Source organism: Pelobates fuscus, chromosome 1 (genome assembly GCF_036172605.1).
Source record: "Pelobates fuscus isolate aPelFus1 chromosome 1, aPelFus1.pri, whole genome shotgun sequence".
Lineage (NCBI taxonomy): Eukaryota > Metazoa > Chordata > Amphibia > Anura > Pelobatidae > Pelobates > Pelobates fuscus.
This window is the reverse complement of record NC_086317.1, coordinates 265,068,647-265,094,715: the sequence shown is the minus strand read 5'-3', so window position 1 is coordinate 265,094,715 and position 26,069 is coordinate 265,068,647. Positions and strand designations below refer to the sequence as shown.

Here is a 26,069-nt window from a genome sequence, read left to right as displayed (position 1 = left end):
GTGGGCATTGTAGGCGTATGCCCCCTGGGGGCCCAGACCTTGAGCTGTGTAAGGGGCCCTAAAAAATTGAGCTGCTTCCTGTTCGTTAATTGTTGTGAGCACTGTTAAAAACAGTCTCTAGAGAGCCTCTTCTACACCAGACCTGTGGAGCCAGACTGAGCCCATCATCAGCCTCTTGTCCTCATCTGGTGGTAAGTAGGCAATCCAATATATTATTAGTGGCACTAATCTCTAATTTACCTCACATTAAATGGATACTATAGTCACCAGAAGCACTACAGCATATTGTAGTGGTTCTGGTGTCTATAGCCTGTGCCTGTAGGCTTTCTAATGTAAACACACTGTCTTTTCAGATAAGACACTTTGTGAAGACTGGCGTTGGCCCATATGGCAGAGCATATGGGCGGGGCATTGTGATGTCACATGGTGGGCTGGACATATGGGGGGGCGGCAAATTTTTTTTGCCTAGGGCGGCAAAAATCCTTGCACCGGCCCTGCTTAGACTCCAAATCTGTCGAAAAACGTATCTTCCCCATAACAAATACTCTAAATTTACAGGAAGAAAAGATGGAATCCCTAGAATCCGGCAAATATTTTGAAGACCTCAGATCTTCAAAAACCCTTGTTTAATGTGCATCCTTCTATCAAGGAAATGATCCTTAATTAATGGGCCAGGCCAGAGAAAAAAGTTACCCTCAAAAATAAAAATACTAGGATCTACCCCTTCGCCTCCAAGGATTGCAAGTTTTGGTCTGCTATTCCAAAAATTGATGCAGCTGTGATAAAGATTGCAAAACGTACTACGCTTCCCATTTACTCCATGGCATATTTATAGGAACCTATGGAGAAGAGACTGGATGCCAATCTAATTAAAGCTTATCTGTCTCTTGGCTCAGCCTTACACCCAGCTATAGCTCTTACCATTCTGTCCAGAGCTATGAAAGTATGGTTAGACAACCTGGAAGAAGATATCCAAAGAGGAAATGAGAGAACATAATCTGTCCTGGTTGGGTCCTAAATAACCTAGACGCATAAAATCTACCATTTAATAGATGTACTTAAAAAAGGTTAAGTAACCTTAGAACACAGGGATACAGGGGATTTGAAGAATATGTACAAGAGGTAAAGATGTATGCAAACAAGGGGTAGTACAAAGTGATAAGCACATTATCCAATGCCAGTAAGGCAAATAGATACTTTGTAATAAGGTTAGTAGCTGAGAAAAAGTAACTATCTGAAAGTTTATATGTAGTCACAATAGTAGGAAAGGTAAGAAGTTTCTTATAGCTTTGTCACCCTTTTTTGTCAAGATATCCAAAGAGGTGTGAGAAGAGAACACCTTCTGGACAGCCTTAGGGATTTTTTGAAACTCTCAGCAGACTTCAGCTCCGAAGCAACCCTGGATATCTACAAGATGATTGCTAAAAGCATAGCATTATCTCTCAGCCAGAAGAGCCCTGTGGTTACTCTCTTGGGGAGCTGACTATTCTTCAAAATCCTCTTCCCTTCCAGGGTGATCTCCTTTTTGGAAAAGTCCTTGATGAGGCTATCCTAAAAGCTGCAGACAGCAAGAGACAACAGAGCATATCGACCAGTTAAAGAATAGATATGCATCTTGGAGATCCTATCTGCCTCCCTAATCTTCCTCTAAATCCAACAGAGGGAGGGGATTGAAAGTCCCTTCTAAAAACTTCTGAAGTTTTAAAGGCCCATACAGACTGCCTAGGAGGAAGACTTCATAATTTCCCTTCTGTTTGGGCCACGAATATATCAGACCCATGGGTCATGTCCATCCTCGACCAGGGCTACAGAATAAAATTCGACTCTTTTCCTCCAATGAACTTCTTCATAAGGTCAAGAAAACCCTCAGGGAAAAAAAGGAGAAGCCATGATCTCTGGGGTCAAAAATCTACTTCTCCAAGGTGTCATAAAAGAGTATTCTTGGCGACAAAACCCAATGGGAAATGGAGGCTGATAATAGATCTGAAGAAAACCAACAAATTCCTGAAGTGCCTCTCTTTCAAGATGGAATCTATATCTACTATTATTTCCAACATCAACAGAGGGGATTAGCAAACTTCCATAGACCTGAGGGATGCATATTACCACGTTCTCATCTACCCTCTTCATCGCAAGTTCCTCCGATTCCATATTATGGGACAGCATTTCCAATTCAGAGGCCTCCCTTTCAGCTTAAGTCTTGCTCCAAGGACCTTCTCAAAAATCTTAGTGGTCCTTATAGCACATCTGAGGAAACAAGGACTGGTCATATTTCACTACCTGGATGACATTTTAATAGTTGCTCCATCTCTTCAAGAAGCCTCTTGTCACACGTTACGGGCCCTAAACTGTCTACAAGAACACAGTTGGATTATCAACAAGGAGAAGAGTGCTCTAATTCCATCCAGCAAGCAATATTCCATGGTGCCTATATCGACACCATAAAAGCAAAGGTCTTCCTGTCACAAGAAAGGATAAACAGACTGTAAAACAAGATTCTCTCGGTCCTTACCAAATATTCCATCACGGCCAAGATGTACATGAACATTCCAGACTCACTAACCTCAACCATAGTATTAGTCCGATGGGCGCAATGGAACTCAAGAACTATCCAAATTAACTTCCTGAATCAGTTCAACCACTATCGCAACAACTGGCTACAAATGATTCAAATTCCTCAAGCGGGGAAAGATCAATTGGAGAGGAGAGGTTTTACTTTAGAAGATCCTTCTTGGCAAATTATCAACACAGATGGGTGCATGATGGGGTGCTTACACAGAATCGATTTGCATTCAAGGCACTTGAAATCCCTCAGAACGGTGCCTTCACTCAAACCTGCAGGAATTGAGGATCATATACATTGCCCTCCAGAGTCCTTGGCTTTCTATACAGATGGACAACAGAGCAGTGGCTGCGTATATAAATCACCAAGGAGGCACAAGAAGCAAACTTCTCCTACAAGAAATAACTCCGCTGATGTCCTGGGCGCAAGTACATATCAAGGGGATGAAAACAATCTACCTCCCGGGGAAAGAAAATATTCTGGCAGATTTCCTCAGCAGAACTAGCATATTACCAGGTGAATGGAGCTTGAACCCCAGAGTTCTTTGGGTTCTGACGAAAAGGTGAGGCATACCCCAGGTGGACCAGATGGCCAACAGATGGAATGCTCAGATGACTAAGGGCACTCTATCCAAGGACACTCTAGCTTTGGGTCAAGATGCCCTTTCCCATCCTTGGGACTTCGACCTGGGGTATGTATTCCCTCCCCTGCCTCTGATTTTCCCAGATAGTGAGAAAAGTCTGGAAAGAAGGTGATTTTCATTATTCCGATCTGGCTCAGGAACCCTGGTATTTCCTTCTCATGAAAATGTCTCTAATTGGTTCCTTCCAATCTCCCCGGACCTTCTAATCCAAGGTCCAGCAACTCACCCCAACACTTCCAGCTGGAACCTGGGGGCCTAGCTGTTGAAAGGAGATCCCTCCTTAACGAGGACCAGTCCAAAGCAGTGATTGATACTTTTTCCTGCTACTACAGAATTTGGGAAACCTTTCAAAAATGGGCAGTGGCAAAGTCCTTTGATTCTCAACACCCTACTCACCTCCATATACTTCTAGCACTTAACCCAGGATTGAGAGGAGGGGACTGTAATGCTCATGTGGTAGTGTTTATACATGTATGTATTCTGATTGGTTATTACAGAAACTTTTCCCAGTTTTCCACCAGGTCCCCTAGGGGAATGTCCCCTGGTGGAAGACCTGCATAATAGCCGGGCATGTAGCCCACATTAAACAGATTCCTGCTTGACCCTCAATACAGAGCCTCATCTCGTACTTGGGGGGATTATTCGTGTATTTTCCTATTCGGCGGTTTGGAATGTTCGGTAGCTGACTTCTCATTCGGGAAGGGAACGTCTTTGGCGGCTTTAACCCCTCTATACCCGGGGAGCCGTTAGACTTAGTTCTTCTATTTAACTGTAACTTCCTAACTTTGAACAACTCCTATGTGTAGAAATAACCCCCTTAACATTGATTGACGCATGTGAGGGTATGTGTCTGGAAATCTATTCATAAACTATACATGGGACACAAGGACACACATTTAGATTAGAAGAAAGGAGATTTAGTATAAGGCGAGAGAAAGGGCCTTTTTAAAGTAAGAACACTGACCTCTAGAGGCTGCCTGAGTTACTGTGACTGGCAGTAGTGTAAATACCTATTTTTTCTCAAAAGGCAGTATTTACATTAAAATCATGCAGTGACAGACTATACATTAAACTGTAGTTGTTCTGGCGACTATAGCGTCCCTTTAAATTCACACCTAATCCTAAATCCCAATCTAATCCTAACACACCACTAATGCTAATCCTACTAAACACCACTAGCCAAAGTTTTACTTTACAACTCTGCATCCCTTCCCTGTCAGACACCCAAAGTTACCTTCCCCAACACCAGAGTTATTTTTTTATTTTTTTTTTACCACTGTTGTATTCCCTGTCAACCAGGGTTTAAGGCAAATAGGAAACTGAGAAAAGTGCATTTGCATAACTAAACAGTAAATATTACAGACAGAATAATAAACATTTGATATTATGATTGTGAATTTCTTTTAGATCACCAGTGGCGGAGTGATACGGGGAGCAGGAAAACAAATGATTGGTGCTGTTGTGAACATACTTGGGTTTTACCTCATTGGTTTACCAATTGGAATATCCTTGATGTTTGCTGTGAAACTTGGTGTAATCGGTAAATAGCACAACCTCTGCATAACACTTGATAAGGTCTAGATTAGCTATATTACCATCTCAATAAGAAATTGTAAATTTCCTTTAATAATTTATCAGTACCTAAGAAGATAGAACTGAAAATAAAAATTTTAGTGTGTGTATATATATATATATATATATATATATATATATATATATATATATAGTCATTATAAGTGTATTTTGATATGGATACATATTATATTATTCACTAACATAATTATATAATTAATAACAGCCCAGCAGAATTACCAGAGAATTTAATTTGCAAGCCCTATATTTGACCCTAACTTGCTAAAGCCCCATAAAACTTGTACATGGTACTGTTGAATTTGTGAGTAGAGTTGAGTGAACCAGAACTGAAAAGTTTAGGTTCATACCGAACATTACGTTTTTTGGAACCCAGACCCGAACACGGACATATCACTGTATGTTCAGGTTGGAGTTCGGAGTTTGGCGATTTAATGACGCATTTTGAAAGGCTGCAGGGCAGCCAATCAACAAGCGTTTGACTCGTGTGCCCTTAGAAGCCATCACAGCCATGCCTACTAATGGCATGGCTGTGATTGGCCAGTGCAGCAAGTGACCCAGCCTCTTTAGAAGCTGGTAACTTAGTATTAGTAAATTATGCCCCTACTCGCTATACCGCCCCATACAATATTCCCCCCTCCTGAACCCACACCCGCAATGCGCGAGTGGGGGCTTTTAAACTAAAGGGGGCGCTGAAAAAAGAAGATTTTAGAAGAAAGAAAACATCAAATGGTAAGTTTTATTTTATCTTTTTTAACAGGTACTTAGTTAATGCCCCCCTCATTATTTTTAGGGGTTAGTTGTTTTTTTGGGGGGAGGGGTGACTAGGGGTTTGGGGACCGCTCAGGGGTGGGGGCCGGGGGGAGGTCATTGGTCCCCCCTTATTGTTATTTAGGGCCCCCACGCACGACGCATGGGTGGGGGCCAGTGGGGAGGACCTTAGGTCCCCACCCTTATTGTTATTTAGGGCCCCCATCTGCCGCGCAGGGGTGGGGGCCGGGGGGAGGACATTAGGTCCCCCATTATTGTTATTTAGGGCCCCCACCTGCCACGCAGGGGTGGGGGCCGGGTGGGAGGACATTAGGTGTCTTTCCATTTTTATTTATGGCCCCCACCCACCCAGCCGGGGGGAGGACATTAGGTGTCCCCCCCATTTTTTATTTATGGCCCCCCACCCACCGCGCAGGGTTGGGGGCCGGGTGGGAGGACATTAGGTCCACCCCCAATTTTTATTTATGGCCCCCACCCAACGCTCAGGGGTGGGGGCAGGGGGGAGGACATTAGGGCACTTGTCCTACTCTTACCTCATTTTACTTTTTACTTTTGTAGCCCTCTAGCCCTTTCCAGGAGTTTTTTAGAGCCATTTTTGTGGCCAAATGTTCAAGTCCCCATTGACTTCAATGGGGTTCGGGTTTGTGGTCAAGTTCGGGGTCAAGTTCGAGCCCGACCCCGGACTTTTTTTCAAAGTTCGGCCGAACTTGCCGGACCCGAACATCCAGGTGTCCGCTCAACTCTATTCGTGAGACATCGCTAAACATAAATGAGTTTTTTAGAGCAGTAAAATGTATAATGATGATGATATCATCAGTGAAAGTGCAGTTTATGTGTGAAAAATGCAAAATCAAATATGAACACTAAATTCTGCCAGGGTTTGTTACTGAGTGGCAACCCTGGGTTGTCTACTTTTGCAAATAGTAAACATAGTATAGTATAAAATAATATCTGGGCTGCCATAAACTACATAGTCCCAGCAAATTATTCTAGCAGATTTCAATGTGTAAAAACTGAAATGGGCAAGCCATATATACTTTACCCCTTAACTTTCCAAAATACCATTAATCTGTACATAGGGGCCATCGTTCTACTTGTAGGATATTACAACATACAAATATGTGTATTGTACTGCAGTAAAAGCCAACAGTGTTATGACATTCACAGTTAAAAAGTCATGCAGAACTTGGAAAATATATTTCTTACATGTTTGTAGATTTTATTTATATTAATTTATGTTTCATATATACATATGTGATGTGAAATAAAAGCCCTATTTCTCCTGAACAAAAATCATATATAAGTGTAGGTGCAGTTAATATGATGTGGCTGAACAGACGTATAGCTCAAATGATCAGTTTGGTTCAGGACTTGTACAATTGCCTCAGTCCTTAGTAGTAACACATTTTTCAGATTTTCAGAGCTCACCATTCCTTAAATTAAATGTAGATGGAGAATTTACCTCTTGAACTAAAGGACATGATATTTTTCTCTTTTGAAGGGCTGTGGTGTGGACTTATTATCTGTGTCTTTCTTCAAGGATCCCTTTGTATTATTTATATCACATGCTTCAGTTGGGACAAAGCATGTGAAGAGGTAATGTTTATCCTTATTTCTTCCAGGTAGTAGTTTTTTTGTTTTTGTTTGTTTTTATAGAAGAAATCCATGTGAAAGTAAAGCCAATGCTGAAGGGTGCTGTGTGTGCGTATGTGTTAAGGGGGGCAGTGTGTATGTGTGTGGGGGGTGGGAGGGAGGTGTGAGGGCAGTCCACTTAAGCCTGCAGCTCCTCTGGCTGTAGACTGACTGTCCTGTTCTCCTGCGAGCACAGCACTGTATCGGAGCATTGCCATGGTAACGCACAGCAACACTCCGACCAGCATGCTTGCGGAAGGAACACAGAACCTCCCAGGCCCTTCCCTCTTCTGCTAAAACTAAGTGCCAGCGGACCGGTGAAGGAGACAGCTTACAGCAAAGCTGACTCTGCATGGGCCGGCAGGGGAGATGAAAGGATCTCCCCTGCCGGCCTTGGTCCACAACTATCGAGCCACACCAGGCATTTTCTGCAGAACCCACCACCGTCCACCTGAAATCTCAAACCGCCCATTAGTAGGTGGTAGGGACCAGGTTGACTATCAATGGTTTAGATAGAGGTGGGGAATGTATATTTTTGAGGCCGAGTAGGGGAAAGGTTTATGAAGCGCAATACACGATAGCATTAAGGTAAGCAAGATGGCAGATTATGGTGAAAAATACATTGTAATGAAAGGGACAGGATGGCAAATGCTAGAAAGAAAGTGAAGGGAAATAAAGGTGAGGCAAATTGTTTCCAAAATACTTAAACTTGCCTTGTGTTAAGGTTAAATTGTCAGTCATCGGAAAAAAACATACTGATTACAACGTCAATGACAGGCAGCTAAATCCATATTAATTACTAAAATAAAAAATTTAATTGTCAGCAAATCTGTTTGTTTATTTTTGCCTCCTCACAGATGCCTCCTTCTACTCTCCCAACTAAATCCTTATATTTCATGTTTATTTTAGCTATTTAATATTGCCTTTTTAATTTTAGTTTGTTAAAGAAACACTATAGGGTCAGGAACACAAACCTGTATAAATCTAACATATAAACACTGCATTTTCTCTGAATAGACGTTACATTAACCCCTTAACGGCGTTCCATGCCGTCGCGCTTTAAATGGGCTTTAAAGCCGTTGCGGCGGCATGGAACGCCGTAACGGCTGCAGCCCCCAGGAGCCAGAAACTACTCACCTCCGCCGCGATCCTCTTATGGGGGGCTGCCTGACAGCCCAGGCAGCCCCCCTCCGGCAAATGAGGCCCCCGGGGGCCATGTGATCGCTCTCAAAGAGCGATCACATGGCCCCCTATAGCTGGCTATGGATCTGCCAGCAGGGGGGCTGTCTGAAATATCAGACAGTCCCCCTGCTGGTAGGTAGTGTAAAAATATTAAACATATTATAAAATAAATTAAATGCATTTTTATATATATAATATATGTATATATATTATATATTATATATATAATATATATACATATTATATATATGTAACGTCATACAAAGTGTATTTTAATACTAATATAAGTATATATATTAGTATTAAAATACACTTAGAATGATGTTACATATATATAATATGTATATATATATTATATATATAATAGATCTACATATATATACGTATGATTAAAATAATAAATAAATAAAATAATAAAATAAATAAATTACATTTTGAAACAAAATTTAATATAAATTATATATCCATATGTAATTTCATTCTAACTGTATTTTGTTATTAATATATATATATTGGTAACAAAATACACTTAGAATGACATTCTATATATATCTATCTATATATAAAATACAAATAACCGCAAATATATATATATATATATATATATATATATATATATATATATATACAGGGTGCGCTGGATAAAATAAACGGAAATGAAAACACGGAAAGGGAAGTCTCTATAGGTACAGTGTAGACCTTGAGTAACTGTTCTTTTCTTCTCGCTTTGGAATCGCAGTAGTTGGATATGAAACACAAAAGCAGAGAAGGGGGGGACCAATAGTGCAAAACCGTATTGTAGAGAGGATCACCAACAACACAGACGTAGAAAAATGCCAACTTACAATTGTTAGAGCTAAGCCCAGCTCTAGGTAAAACAGCTTACAGTGGTATTTGATACTCCCCACATGTAGGATATAACTGGGCAATTGGAGTCTCCACACGATTCTTAAAAACTTCTGAGACAGACGTCAGCATATAAAATATATAAAAGGAAAAAACTCAATGGTGCAATAACTTTGGTAGTACTGCAACGAACAGACAACACAGAGGTCCTAAGAGTGCCAACTTACAATCTAAAGAGCTATATCCAGCTCTGAGTAAAACAGCATACAGTGGTATTTGAACTCCCCACGTGTAGGATATTCCTCTAGTGATGCTTGTAGTGCCGGTCTTATGAAAAATAAAATCACAAGACAAGGCCCATAGTGTTTTCCATATATAAAAAAGACAAAGAAATAAAAAGAAACGTACTTACAGTGTTCAGAGCAGCCACACTGCTCTATGAACCAGGCGTAGGTGGAATAATCCCCACCAGGGATTTCTTTTGCAGTACTGGATCTCGTTAAAAATGATGATAAAAAATCAGCCAGGATAAAACAGCAGCATATAAAGTAAATGAACTAACCCAAAGTAAAAGGTAGTAACAAAATACTTTAATATAAAATAGAGTAAAAATACACAACGCGTTTCGCCAAACAGTAGGCTTTTTCAAGTGTAAAGATAATAATCCTGGCTTAATCACATTATATAGGCAGCTATATGGCATAAATTAAAAAAATTTGCGCCAAAATGGCGTCATTACCATGTGACCGCTGGTCACATGACTTAAAATTATACATATGGTAGGTTAATGTGTTGGAACATTGAAAAAGAATCGTTTTAAATAATAAACATATTGGGCTAATTCTTAACCCACTTGGGACCTATTAGGTAGTTGCAGAGAATCAATTTTGTGAAGTGGGGGGAGAGAAATAACGAAAGGAAGAGACAGGGGAAAGGTCACGGGGGGCGTGGCCATTTTGGACCAATGAAACGGGCGGATCGCCGAAAACGGCAAAATGCCGTGTGATGGTGCACGGCATGCAGGGAAATGTAGTCCGGATCGTGTCTCTGCTAGTGGCATGATCGGACCCGAAATTAGAACGAAAAATGGGGTAGGGGGAGTCCCAATTAGTGAGGGGAAAGGGGATGTTAAGCAGCCATAGTGGTAAAGGGCAGGAGTAGAAAGGGGCAGAGGGGTGACATATAAAAGAAGGACAATAAATAAGGGGGGAAGCATAAAATAATAATACTAATACAATGTCTTCAAATACATATACATATAATGGAGAAAATACATAATAAAATAAAAAAATAGGAATAAAAATAAATAAATAAAAAGAATAAAAAATGTACAAAGACTAAATCAAAAAAATTATCCACCTTGTCTTACGTTAAAGGTTTTTTTAAATGCAGAAAATGCATTGTTTGTAAGACTACCCAGACGTCAGTCCCAAATAAAACCACAACATTTAAATCCAATATTACCAACAAAAGTTATAATATCAAACAGTTCATTATGTGCTGTACGAAAAATGTTATATACCTACTGGAGTGCCCTTGTGGCCTCCAATACGTGGGTATGACGTCTAGATGACTAAAAATTAGGATATCAGAACACTGTCGGAACATTAAGAATGGATTTGAGAATCATACAGTGTCTAAACATTTCCTAACACACCATCAAAAAAACCCTAATGTTCTTAAGTTTACCCCTATTCAAATATGCAATATTCCATGGAGAGGGGGCGATATAAGAAACATTCTGTGAAAAGCCGAAATGGAATGGGTTTTTAATCTTAAAACACTAACCCCAGAAGGCTTAAATGCAGAATTTGATCTTTTTAATTTCTTGTAGGATTTTAACTTTATGCATAGATTATCAGCTCCAGCACTGTTATTATTCTTATTTTATTTTTATTTTATTTTATTGCTATAATTCAATAATCACATATTAAGACCAGCATTTCATATCTTATTGATTACTTTTATTTTTATTCTTTTTATTTATTTATTTTTATTCCTATTTATTTATTTATTTTATTATGTATTTCTCCATTATATGTATATGTATTTGAAGACATTGTATTAGTATTATTATTTTATGCTTCCCCCCTTATTTATTGTCCTTCTTTTATATGTCACCCCTCTGCCCCTTTCTCCTCCTGCCCTTTACCACTATGGCTGCTTAACATCCCCTTTCCCCTCACTAATTGGGACTCCCCCTACCCCATTTTTCGTTCTAATTTCGGGTCCGATCATGCCGCTAGCAGAGACACGATCCGGACTACATTTCCCTGCATGCCGTGCACCATCACACGGCATTTTGCCGTTTTCGGCGATCCGCCCGTTTCATTGGTCCAAAATGGCCACGCCCCCGTGACCTTTCCCCTGTCTCTTCCTTTCGTTATTTCTCTCCCCCCACTTCCCAAAATTGATTCTCTGCAACTACCTAATAGGTCCCAAGTGGGTTAAGAATTAGCCCAATATGTTTATTATTTAAAACGATTCTTTTTCAATGTTCCAACACATTAACCTACCATATGTATAATTTTAAGTCATGTGACCAGCGGTCACATGGTAATGACGCCATTTTGGCGCAAATTTTTTTAATTTATGCCATATAGCTGCCTATATAATGTGATTAAGCCAGGATTATTATCTTTACACTTGAAAAAGCCTACTGTTTGGCGAAACGCGTTGTGTATTTTTACTCTATTTTATATTAAAGTATTTTGTTACTACCTTTTACTTTGGGTTAGTTCATTTACTTTATATGCTGCTGTTTTATCCTGGCTGATTTTTTATCATCATTTTTAACGAGATCCAGTACTGCAAAAGAAATCCCTGGTGGGGATTATTCCACCTACGCCTGGTTCATAGAGCAGTGTGGCTGCTCTGAACACTGTAAGTACGTTTCTTTTTATTTCTTTGTCTTTTTTATCTATGGAAAACACTATGGGCCTTGTCTTGTGATTTTATTTTTCATAAGACCGGCACTACAAGCATCACTAGAGGAATATCCTACACGTGGGGAGTTCAAATACCACTGTATGCTGTTTTACTCAGAGCTGGATATAGCTCTTTAGATTGTAAGTTGGCACTCTTAGGACCTCTGTGTTGTCTGTTCGTTGCAGTACTACCAAAGTTATTGCACCATTGGGTTTTTTCCTTTTATATATTTTATATGCTGACGTCTGTCTCAGAAGTTTTTAAGAATCGTGTGGAGACTCCAATTGCCCAGTTATATCCTACATGAGGGGAGTATCAAATACCACTGTAAGCTGTTTTACCTAGAGCTGGGCTTAGCTCTAACAATTGTAAGTTGGCATTTTTCTACGTCTGTGTTGTTGGTGATCCTCTCTACAATACGGTTTTGCACTATTGGTCCCCCCCTTCTCTGCTTTTGTGTTTCATATCCAACTACTGCGATTCCAAAGCGAGAAGAAAAGAACAGTTACTCAAGGTCTACACTGTACCTATAGAGACTTCCCTTTCCGTGTTTTCATTTCCGTTTATTTTATCCAGCGCACCCTGTATTTGTTGTCTTTTGTTTTCTCCATTTCCTGAAGGGTTTGAGGGTTGCCCTTCCTCTCAGGTGTGCAGCTTTATTCCCCCCTTGTGATCAGTACTATAGCGCTGTTCCCTTCCCACCTTTTCTCAATATATATATATATATATATATATATATATATATATATATATATATATAGATAAATACATATAATTACATAAAAGATTACATTAGTATACACGTAGAATTTAAATACATATATATGTATATTTATTAAAATTCTACATGTATATTTAAAGGGACTCTATAGTCACCATATAAAAGCAAGAAAGACAGGTCCCCCAGCCTTCCTTCTTGCTTTTATATGAACTTTCATTCATTAAAAAAAAAAAAATCGGTGTTTTTATATTAAAAACTTACCTCCGTTCCAGCGCCGAGCTCCCCGCTAGGCCGCGCCCCCTTTTTCGTCAAAATGACGAAATCGCGGGGCCCAATGGGACGGCTTCGCGCTGGACCAATCGCGTTCTTCATAGAGCGGCATTGAATGCCGCCCTATGAAGAACCTGAGCGCTTTACCGCGCATGTGCGCGGAATGCGCGTTCGCGAGCTGAGCTGTCTGACTGACAGCTCAGCTCGCTTTCTAAAATTATCAATAATAATTTAGGGCCCCCACCCGCCCTGTGCGGCGGGTGGGGGCCCTAAAATTATCAATGAGGGGGGGGGACCTACTGTCCCCCCCCCGGCCCCCACCCCTGTGCGGCGGGTGGGGGCCCTAAAATTATCAATGAGGGGGGGGACCTACTGTCCCCCCCCCGGCCCCCACCCCTGTGCGGCGGGTGGGGGCCCTAAAATTATCAATGAGGGGGGGGACCTACTGTCCCCCCCCCGGCCCCCACCCCTGTGCGGCGGGTGGGGGCCCTAGAATTATCAATGAGGGGGGGACCTACTGTCCCCCCCCGGCCCCCACCCCTGTGCGGCGGGTGGGGGCCCTAAAATTATCAATGAGGGGGGGACCTACTGTCCCCCCCCGGCCCCCACCCCTGAGCGGCGGGTGGGGGCCCTACAATTATCAATGAGGGGGGGGACCTACTGCCCCCCCCCCGGCCCCCACCCCTGAGCGGCGGGTGGGGGCCCTAAAATTATCAATAAGGGGGGGGGACCTACTGTCCTCTCCCCGGCCCCCACCCCTGAGCGGCGGGTGGGGGCCCTAAAATTATCAATAAGGGGGGGGGACCTACTGTCCCCCCCCCCCGGCCCCCACCCCTGAGCGGCGGGTGGGGGCCCTAAAATTATCAATAAGGGGGGGGGACCTATTGTCCCCCCCCCGGCCCCCACCCCTGAGCGGTGGGTGGGGGCCCTAAATACAAAGGGGGGGGGGACCCTAGTTAACCCTCCCCCCCCCAAAAAAAAATATCTCCCTACCTACCCCCCTCACCCTAAAAATAATGAGGGGGGACCATTAACTAAAAACCTGTAAAAAAATGAGATAAAATCAACTTACCATTCGATGTTTTCTTTCTTCTAAAATCTTCTTTCTTCAGCCCCCAAAAAGGCCAAATAAAAATCCATAATAACCGACGCAATTAAAAAAAAAAAAAAAAAAACCGAGCGCAAAAAAAAATAATCCATCTTCACCCAAGGAGGGCTCCGCGCAGACTGAGCTCCGCAGGGCGGGGGAAGGCTTATAAAGCCTTGCCCCGCCCTGCAATTAGGCTAAGAACACTCTGATTGGTGGGTTTAAGCCAATCAGAGTGCTCTTTGTCATTTTACAAGCGTGGGAAAGTTCTTTGGAATTTTCCCACGCTTGTAAAATGACACAGAGCACTGTGATTGGATGGATTTCAAGCCATCCAATCACAGTGCTCTGTGTCATTTTACAAGCGTGGGAAAGTTCTTTGGAATTTTCCCACGCTTGTAAAATGACAAAGAGCACTGTGATTGGATGGATTTCAAGCCATCCAATCACCGTGCTCTGTGTCATTTTACAAGCGTGGGAAAGTTCTTTGGAATTTTCCCACGCTTGTAAAATGACACAGAGCAATGTGATTGGATGGCTTGAAATCCATCCAATCACAGTGCTCTGTGTCATTTTACAAGCGTGGGAAAATTCCAAAGAACTTTCCCACGCTTGTAAAATGACAAAGAGCACTGTGATTGGATGGATTTCAAGCCATCCAATCACATTGCTCTGTGTCATTTTACAAGCGTGGGAAAATTCCAAAGAACTTTCCCACGCTTGTAAAATGACAAAGAGCACTCTGATTGGCTTAAACCCACCAATCAGAGTGTTCTTAGCCTAATTGCAGGGCGGGGCAAGGCTTTATAAGCCTTCCCCCGCCCTGCGGAGCTCAGTCTGCGCGGAGCCCTCCATGGGTGAAGATGGATTATTTTTTTTGCGCTCGGGTTTTTTTTTTTTTTTTTTTATTGCGTCGGTTATTATGGATTTTTATTTGGCCTTTTTTGGGGCTGAAGAAAGAAGATTTTAGAAGAAAGAAAACATCGAATGGTAAGTTGTTTTTATCTTATTTTTTTTTTTCTTTACAGGTTTTTAGTTAAAGGGTCCCCCCTCATTATTTTTAGGGTGAGGGGGTAGGTAGGGAGATAAGTTTTTTTTTTTTGGGGGGGGGGGGGGGAGAGGGTTAACTAGGGTCCCCACCCCCTTTGTATTTAGGGCCCCCACCCACCGCTCAGGGGTGGGGGCCGGGGGGGGACAATAGGTCCCCCCCTATTGATAATTTTAGGGCCCCCACCCACCGCTCAGGGGTGGGGGCCGGGGGGGGGCAGTAGGTCCCCCCCCTTATTGTGAATTTTAGGGCCCCCACCCGCCGCACAGGGGTGGGGGCCGGGGGGGGACAGTAGGTCCCCCCCCTATTGTGAATTTTAGGGCCCCCACCCACCGCTCAGGGGTGGGGGCCGGGGGGGGGGGGCAGTAGGTCCCCCCCCTTATTGTGAATTTTAGGGCCCCCACCCGCCGCACAGGGGTGGGGGCCGGGGGGGGACAGTAGGTCCCCCCCCTATTGTGAATTTTAGGGCCCCCACCCACCGCTCAGGGGTGGGGGCCGGGGGGGGGGGGCAGTAGGTCCCCCCCCTTATTGTGAATTTTAGGGCCCCCACCCACCGCTCAGGGGTGGGGGCCGGGGGGGGGCAGTAGGCCCCCCCCTTATTGTGAATTTTAGGGCCCCCACCCGCCGCACAGGGGTGGGGGTGGGGGCCGGGGGGGGGGCAGTATGTCCCCCCCTTATTTTTTATTTTAAGGCCCCCACCCACCGCACAGGGGTGGGGGCCGGGGGGGGACAATAGGTCCCCCCTTATTGATAATTTTAGTGCCCCCACCCGCCGCACAGGGGTGGGGGCCGGGGGGGCAGTATGTGCCACCCTTATTTTTAGGGCCCCCACTCACCGCTCAGGGGTGGGGGCCGGGGGGGGGGGGGGGAGGAGAGTAGGTCCGTCCCCCCCCTCCCTTCAACCACTATTGTGGCCAGACAGCATCCCTGTGGGTTCGGGCTTCAGCTGTCAGCTGAAGCCACGCCCACAGCAGTGCTGACAGGCTGTCAGCACACAAAGCGCGTTCACAGTGCTTTGTGTGCTGATAGCCCGTCTGATGCATTCACCCAGAATGCATCGGACGAGAGGCCTTTTTAGGGCCTCTGAACTCGGAAGTCCCTCTGGTGGCCGTCTGATTGACTGCAACAAGAGGTGTTCCAAGCTTCCAATGTAAACACTGCATTTTCTCAGAAAATACAGTGCTTACAAGAAAAAGGCTCCGGGTAGCTGTAGCACTCACCTAAACAACCTCATTAAGCTGAAGTTGTTCAGGTGACTATAGTGTCCCTTTAAGTAATCTTTTAACATAATTATGTGATTTGATTAATTAAAATTTGATTGACATGCCTGCTGTTGTGGCATGGCACACGTACATGTGAATGTTAATCTTCCTCATGCACTCAAAAATAAAGAATTAAAAAAAAAAAAAAATTTGATTGACATGCCTGACAACACAGGGAGAAAGTGCAGAGAATTTAATTCGCAAGCACTATATTTGACCCTCTAACTCTCCAAGACACCATAAAACCTGTACATAGGGGGTACTGTTTTATTCGGGAGACTTCGCTGAACTCAAATATTAGTGTTTCAAACTGGTAAATTGTATTACAACGATGATATTTTAAGTAAAAGTGAAGTTTTTTGCATTTTTTACAAACGAACGGCACTTTTATGGACTATATTATTGTTGTAATATGTTTTACTGTTTTAAAACACTAATATTTGTGTTTAGTGAAGTCTCCCGAGAATAACAGTACCCCCAATGTACAGGTTTTATGGTGTTTTGGAAAGTTAGAGAGTCACATATAAGGCTTGCATTTCATTTTTTTCACATTGAAATTTGCCAGATTAGTTATGTTGCCTTTGAGAGCATATGGTAGCCCAGGAATGAGAATTACCCCCATGATGGCATACCACTGGCAAAAGTAGACAACCCGAGGTATTGCAAGTGGGGTATGTCCAGTCTTTCTTAGTAGCCACTTAGTCACAAACACTGGCCAAATATTCGTTTTTTGCTTTTTTCACACAAAAACAAATATGATTGCTAACTTCGGCCAGTGTTTGTGACTAAGTGGCTACTAAAAAAGACTAAACATACCCCACTTTCAATACCTTGGCTTGTCTACTTTTTCAAATGGTATGCCATTATGGGGGTAATTCTCTTTCCTGGGCTACCACACCGTCTCAAAGGTAACATTACTAATCTGGCAAATTTCAATTTGAAAATGGAACATTCTATATTTGACCCTGTAACTTTCCAAAACACCATATAACCTGTTAATGGGGGGTACTGTTGTACTCGTGAGACATCGCTGATTACAAATATGTGCATTTTTTTTGCAGTAAAACCTAACAGAATTATGACATTCACAGCTAAAATGGCAGACGGAAATACAAATTTTAAAAAAAATCTTATTTTCTCACATTTTTTTACATTTTATTCATAAAAAAATTATGTTCCATATATGAATAGTTATTGATAAATTAAAGCCCTGTTTCTCCTGAACAAAATGATATATAATAAGTGTGGGTGCACTTAATGTGACAGCGGTGAATTACGGTTTAACAGACATATAGCGCAAATTCCAGTTTTTGTTTACGTTTTGTTTTGATCAGAACGTGCACTATTGACTCCGTCCTGAAGGGGTTAAAAAGCCAGCAGGGACTGACTATACTCACCAGAACAACTACAATAAGCTGTAGTCGTTCTGGTGACCATAGTGTCCCTTTAATATTAAAAACTATTTAACTGCCATTGATTATTAAAATATGCATTCTGGCTTCTGTTTAGGCTCAGCATCGGGCAGGAGCGAAACTAGAGCAAAAGGACCAATATCCTGACATTTCATTGACTGAGACTGCGACTGAAAATGGTGGGTTGGTAAAAATGCTAAGATACAGAACCGAATTTACATGTCGGGTGCCTGTAGGTACAGAACTGTAAGATGTCCAGTGCTTCAATCCTGCCCCCACTCCCCCCAAAAAGAGGCTAATAAATTTGTTAAAAAGGGCCGGGGTCTATATTCCCAGCGCGCGCGTGTGTGTGTGTATGCTGGGATATGTATGTCTTGAATAGTGAAGGGGGCACAAGAAACTCCAGCTTCCACTTCCGGCAGTTTCTCTGGTTGATGATTCCCAGCTGTCAGAGCATTGTCACATCAATGATCCAACATTGTAGATTGCCGGGACTTGCAATAGAGGGAGAGAACTGCTGCCTTCTGGAATCTCCTGGGGACGGTATTTACTATGCAAGCCAGCAAGCTGCTGTCTGTCTGCACAATGCCACTCGACCACCAGAAAATGTAGTGTCTTCCCGGCCACAGGTAAGGAATAGGGAAGCGGAAAAATACATATAACTTTTTTTTTTCCAATTGCTTAATCCGACAACCCCTATCCGTCCCAGAAATGTACACACACACAATGCACCTTCTACACAAACATACTCTTTTTCCACTAAACACACATGCTGCATCCACTACACACACAGTGCCGCAGCTACACACACTGCGTACATAATACACACTGCATCCACTATATGCACACACTCTGCACCCACTACACACATTCTGCATCTACTACACACACTTACACTCTGCATCCTTGTTGGCGGACTCTGGGCCTAGGCTTTGAGCTGCGTAAGACGTCCCAAAACTACTGATGGCAGCCCTGAACAAATATATTTATATGTTCCCTGCTTGTAAAGTATTGTTTGAATCACTGTGAGTGTATAGAGCTGTATAAATTCATACAGTGCAGGGTTAAAGAAATTAGAAATTGATAGGGTAAACGAAGGTGCTAATTTCAGAGTAAGATTACATAGGGTCTAAAATTGATTAAAAGCTTGAGGGGGTTTACAGTTGTGATAAAAGGGGAGTTTAGGATTAGGGGTATTTTAGGATTAGGATCAGTGTTGGAGTGGAATTTAAGGATCACTATAGGGTCAGGAACACAAACATATATTCCTGATCCTATAGTGTTAAAACCACCATCTAGCCCCCCTGGGCTCATCATGCCTCCATAAATATAGCCACATCTTACTGTATTCAAACCAGAAGATGTAACTCTGCCTGCTGTTTGCCTAAAAAAGAACAAGCTGTCTGCTGACCTCATCAGAAGTGGTGGCCTGATCCAATCACAGTGCTTCCCCACAGGATTGGCTGTGACTGACAAAGAGAGAGATCAGGGGCAGAGCCAGCATGATTCAAACACAGCCCTGGCCAATCAGCATCTCCTCATAGAGATGAATTGAATTGAATCAATGAATCTCTATGAGGAAAGTTCAGTGTCTGCATGCAGAGGGAGGAGACACTAAATGTTTGGATGCATTTTAGGCAGCCATGACCCAGGAAGGATCTCTAACAGCCATCTAAGGAGAGGCCAGTGAAGTTATCACTAGGCTGTAATGTAAACACTGCATTTTCTCTGAAAAAACAGTGTTTACAGCAAAAAGCTGTAAAGGTAATGATTCTACTCACCAGAACAAATTCAATAAGCTGTAGTTGTTCTGATGACTATTGTGTCCCTTTAAATATAGTATTGGGGTGTTTAACCTACAAATAAGGTAAACAGGCTTGTTACGAAATTAGACATTGACATTGGGATTAGACAGGATTATTTAGGTTTTGTGATGAGTTTAATTTAGGGTTAGTGAAAAGGATGTTTTTTAGGGAATGTAGAGGTTGAAAGGTTATTTGCAAAGTACTTACTGTTCTATGTCCTCTGTAGTCCAGCCCGCCTCCCACAATTGGTAGCAGAGCTGTAGTATCTCTCATACAGTGTGCATCACTCAGTCCTGTCCCTGTTCCCACGGGCGTAGGAACCAGGGGGGATGGGGGGACGCATCCCCCCCAGGAAATCATCCCGGGGGGGGACAGATAATGCAAAAATCCCCCCCCAGGTCCGCTGGGCTGGTGCGTCCATGAGGGCGCACCGCCCGGGAGCAGCATGAGGAGAGGGGCTGACAGGAGGGAAGCGCTCAGCGCTCCCTCCTGTCACTCCCTCACTGTAGCGTGGCCGAGCCCTGTATGGTCCGCGGGTACAGGGAGCATCTGTCTCCTGTACCCGGCCGGACTAACAAGAAGTGCACACTGAGTGTGCACTTCCTTTTCGTCCGGCCGGGTACAGGAAACAAAAGCTCCCTGTACCCGCGGATCATACAGAGCTTGGCCACGCTACAACAGAGGTAGGGGAGGGGGGGGAGAATGAAATTGGCAGGGGAGGGGGAGAAGGAAATTGGCAGGGGAGGGGTAAGACGGATAAATAAATTGGTAGGGGAGGGGGGGGGGAGGGAGAAAGAAATTGGTAGGGGAGGGGGGGAGAAAGAAATTGACAGGGGGGTGAGAGTGACATCCATCACACATATCAGGACATCCCCTACACACTCCACCCCCTATGAACAAACTCATTGGTGGAACATGAAGGTGGACCCTGGGACCCAGACCTTGAGCTGTGTAAAGGGCCTCAAAAAATGGAGCTGCTTCCCGTTCTCCCAGAACATTGAATTTGTGACCACAGTTACAAACAGCCTCCAGACAGCCTGTTCTACAACAGACCAGTGGAGCAAGACTGCAGCTAGAGCCCATCATCATCCTCATCTGGTTTTAAGTAGGCAATCTAGTATATTATTCGTGGCACTAATCTCTAATTTACCTCACATTAAAGAAACACTATAGTCCCCAGAACCACTGCAGCTTAATGTAGTGGTTCTGGTGTCTGTAGCCTGTCCCTGCATGACTTTTAATGTAAACAGGGTGGCACTGCAGGACTGGCGTTAGTTAACATGGCAGATCATAGGGGTGGGGTATTGGGATGTCACATGGGGGGGGGCGGCAAACTTTACTTTTGCCTAGGGCGGCAAAAATCCTTCCACCGGCCCTGGCCCCGGTCTCCTACAACTGCAGAGCAGCGCCTCACGCTTTCAGCCCTGAACCCTGAGCCCAGAGCACTGCTGGTGTCTTCAGTTCTGTAAGTACAAGAAGATATATTACTTGTTTTATGGGGGTTAGGAGGCTAGGTGGTTGGAGGGGAGACGATTAGGGATGGGTGAATAGAGGGGTTAACCAGGGATATCATACTGATCACATGGAATGCTCACATCTAGACAGGGATATCATTCTGAGCACATGGAATGCTCACATCTAGCCAGGGATACCATACTGAGCACATGGAATGCTCACATCCGGCCAGGTATATCATACTGAGCACATGGAATGCTCACATCTAGCCAGGGATGCCATACTGAGGACATGGAATGCTCACATCTGGATAGGGATGCCATACTGAGCACATGGAATGCTCACATCTAACACTATAGTCACCAGAACCACAACGGCTAAACGTAGTAGTTTTGGTGTTTATAGCATGTCTCTGCAGGCTTTTTAATGTAAGCGCACTGCCTTTTCAGAAAAAGGCAGAATTTACATTACTGCCGAGGAATACCTTATCAGGCGGCCACTAGAGGTGCTTCCTAGTCCAGTGTTGCACAACGTGCAGCACTAGCATTCACGCTGAACACTCCTCATAGAAATGCATTGATTCAACACATCTCTGTGAGGAGATGCTGATTGGTGCAGCGAAGTGTTTTGCCATTGGGTTGACTGATATATATTCAAACACTGTACATTCCTGTGCATTGTATTGATGAGGTGATCTGTAATACGCTCACAAACTGCACGTTCCTGTGAGTTATTTTGCTGTAGAGCTTGTGATACACTCACACACTGCACTTTCCCATGCATTTTATTGCTGAGGTGTTCTGTGATGTACTTGCACCTCACACATTACTGTCAGTTGTATTGCTGTGGAACTATGCGATACACTGATATGCTTCACATTATATTATTTCACACACACACACACACTTAAAATGTAACATTATTATTATTATTTTATTATTTACATAGCGCCATAAAATTCCGTAGCGCTGTACAATGTTTACTGAATACGAATATACCCGGCGATTAAGAATGCTATCCCCCCCAGATTTGTGGGGGTTCCTCCGCCCATGCCTGTTCCTCCTGCAAGGTATTTCCTGTGTGAGAGGCTGTTAATGGTCAAATGAAATTATGTCTTCCACTTTTTGTCCAGCCTTACACACAGACAGTGGCAGAACTACAGGGGTTGCTAAGGTCCTTAGTGCAACTGGGCCCTCTGTGTTCTGACTACCAGGGGGCCCATTAGCTGATCAACAGATCCTTTAGGAAGCAACCAGTTGTGTGCTAAGGCAAAGTAGGCTTATTCTGCTGAAATACTGTGTCTGGGGAGGACTGAACATGGACTGCAAGGGAGCTATAATCTTTCTACTATTCCCACACAGCTTCCTCGCCCTGTCTGTGGTGATGCAGGTACTGGGGATATGACGTTGCTCCGTCATCACTAACTACTTCTCAGTGGTCTTACGTGCTCCCAACTTGCGCTGTCACAGTCCATAATGAATGTGCCGGCAAGGCTCATCTTCCTGTCCGCCTGCACCACCTACGCCTCACCCTTCTGTCAGTCCCAACATTGGCTTACTGTAAGATATAGGGCTCAATTTAAAATTCTGGTTCTTGCTTTCAAATCTTGCTTTAAAAAAATAGCTCCTGGCTGATTCCTCTCTTGCAACTGTCAGTAGTCTAATACTATTTACCCCACTTCCTCTAGCATGTAAGCTCATTGAGCAGGGCCCTCAACCCTCTATTTCTGTGTGTCCAACTTGTCTGGTTACAACTACATGTTTGTTCATCCACCCACTGTAAAGCGCTGCGGAATTTGTTGGCGCTATATAAATAATAACATAATAATAATTACAAGGAGAAAGCTCTGCTCCCTGCCATTTCCTTGAATTAACTCTACAAGCTTTGTTCAGGAGTGATATCGCCTGAACTAAGTGTGAAATGAAACACTATGGGAGTGTTTTTGACCCACATATAATTTTAAGAGAGGTTTACACCTCCCTCACCTCCTTCATGCCCCCTCCCACTGTTTTGCAGGTAGGGACAAGTAAAGTCAGTGGCTGCTTGCTGTGGGTAGCTATTTCTGCCAAGTCACTAATACAATAATGGGGGGACCCGATTACAGGTCTCCCAGTTACCATGGTTGGTCTACAAATAAACTGCATCGGGACATAGTGGCTTACCCATGGCTAGTGCTTATGGGAGGAAATTATTAGAGCCCTCATCCTCTGTTCATGACAGTAGGTGTCCCCCTATTCACTTTATTTAATAGCCCCACCTTCAGGCAGAGGTTGTGGTACGGGTGGATACTATGCTCCCCCTTGGTGTATTATTTATTCGCAGCAATACCTTGGGTTCTGAGAGACTGCTGCCACACTCTGACAGCTACAAAATATAATGCTGGTGGTGGCAAAACTGGCCACCACAATGTAAACACATACAGTCAGACTAGTCCCAGGCTACGGTTGTCCAGTCAAAAAGACCAGGCTTATGATGAGCCTGGATCTCCCACCTTCAATATATATATATTTTTTTTTTATAAATTTAGACCACCTGTTAAGTTATAATGCAAATATTGGTAGGCTGGTCTGTCTCATACCATCACCCCTTTTTCCTATGTCAAAGAAGCAGACATTATGCTAATACTGTGAATTCCACAAGTTATAAACAATTATTTTTTTATTGCATGTTTTTACAATTATGTACAAAAATATAATTTTCCTCCACATTTGTTACTTTGTCTTTAAAAATATTGACCTAAATGTTGACATTTCAAACAAAAAAAAATCTAAATATTTGTGGTGACAATATATTGTAAATGCATCGAAAAGACCGCAAAACCATTATACCGTTACACCATTTATAATAATAAGCTCCATTGCGAAGTTGGGCACATTGTTGTTCCCAGGGCACAACTGTTATTATAGCTGAATTAGGGGAATTCAGTTTAGGGTAGAATTATGGTTGTGGGGCTAAAAAAAATGGGTCTTGGGCTGTATTCTAGATATCATGGACTATAACTGGTATCACTGTTTGAGTGGCTGAGAATGATGTGATTAACAGTTCATAGCATCTTAAATGCAGGCAGCTCTCATTCTAAATTCCTCAATAACCATAGCTCATCCGCTAACTGTAAGACCCCGTCCAAGCTTGTTTAACCTTAAAGAGAAATTGTAACAAGGGTGTCTCCACTGAGTGGAAACGGAGCCTCCCTGGATATACAACCAGTATCCTGAATGGATAGAGATAAGATACAGTATAGTGATATTAGGAAGTAACAACACCAAAACAAAAATAATGACTTATATCTAGTTGTATAGTAAAAGTATATAACCAGCCTTATAAGGCTAACCGCTCCTGTAATATAGTCCAAAAATAAAAATACAGATTAATGCAAATGATCAGCGTATATCTGGCTTTATTATAAGTGGCCAACCTAGGCCAAAAATATAATTTTCCTCCACATTTGTTACTTTGTAATATTGGATTTGGATATATTAAAGGGACTCTCCAGTGCCAGGAAAACAAATCTGTTTTCCGGGTACTGCAGGTTCCAGCGGTGTCCCCATCCCATGTTGCTGAAGGGGTTAAAACCCCTTGAGTGACTTACCTGAATCCAGCGCCGATGTACCTTGGTGCAGGGTCAGGCTCTGCGCATGCATTAGACCACCCCATAGGAAAGTATTATTCAATTATTCAATGTTTTCCTATGGGGATTCTGGCAATGCTGGATGTCCTCAAGAACACGGACGTCCCTCTAGTGGCTGTCTGATAGAGATACAGATACTTTTTTTTTCTGATAGACAGCCACTAGAGGAGGACTTAACCCTGCAAGTAATTATTGCAGTTTATAAAAACTGCAACAATTACACCTGCAGGGTTAAGAGTGATGGGAGTTGGTACCCAGACCACTCCAATGGGCAAAAGTGGTCTGGGTACTTGGAGTTTCCCTTTAAGTATTAGCAAGGATATGGAGGGGGGCTGAACTGAATTATGATTCTCTATGGATATAGTGACCAGCACAGGATATATACGTGTCTCTTAGATGGTATAGAAAAGGAGCTAATGAGATATCCACTAAATCACTACTGAATAGATATTTACACCTAACATGCACAGAGCAATCAGCCCTGTTAATCATTGCAGTCACTGGGGACCTTAAAGTATTAAAATGAGTAAAGAAATAGAACAGCCTCTCTCCCTGGTAAAACTGCTAGACAGGTAGAGGAAAGGAAAAATTTATAAAAAAGATAATTAAGTCATCATGTCGTTGGACATGTTGGAATTAACCTTAAAGGACCACTATTGGCACCCAGACCACTTCAGCTCAATGAAGTGGTCTGGGTGGCAGGTCCCTCTAGTTTTAACCTTGCAGCTGAAAACAACTGCTATGTTTACATCTGAAGGGTTAAAACCTGGGGGATCTGGCACCCAGACCACTTCATTGAGCTGAAGTGGTCTGGGTGACTATAGTGTCCCTTTAACCCTTTAAGTCCGGCGGACGTATATTTACGTCCTTTTAAAAGCGGCTCTGAACGCCGCAGGACGTAAATATACGCCCGCCGTTTTTTTTTAACTTACCCGGTCGCCGGTGGTCCCACGCCGGCGATCGCGGTTGGGGGGACTCCCAGGGAGCCCCCCCGCGGCAGATCTTCCTCCTCCGGTCCCTCCCGGTCATGTGAGAGTGAGGTCCTTGCGAGGACCTCACAATCACATGGCCGGTATAGCTGGCTCAGGCATTGCCAGCAGGGGGACCAACTGTAATGACAGTTGGTCCCCTGCTGGCTGAAAATAAAATTAAATAATGTTAAAAGTGTAAAAAAAAAAATATATATATACTTAGATCATATATATATATATATATATATATTAAAT

At 43.1% G+C, this 26,069-nt stretch overlaps 1 protein-coding gene across 1 annotated transcript in view; it reads left to right on the top strand.

Annotated features, from left to right (window-relative positions):
* The window catches only part of LOC134612718 (multidrug and toxin extrusion protein 2-like), a 129,797-nt gene that overhangs the window by 101,482 nt on the left and 2,246 nt on the right, over positions 1–26,069 (top strand). The window contains exons 14-16 of the mRNA XM_063457144.1: positions 4,614–4,746; positions 7,069–7,163; positions 18,053–18,134. Coding sequence (XP_063313214.1) covers positions 4,614–4,746; positions 7,069–7,163; positions 18,053–18,134 — 310 coding nt within the window. The remainder of the gene's footprint in view (positions 1–4,613; positions 4,747–7,068; positions 7,164–18,052; positions 18,135–26,069) is intronic.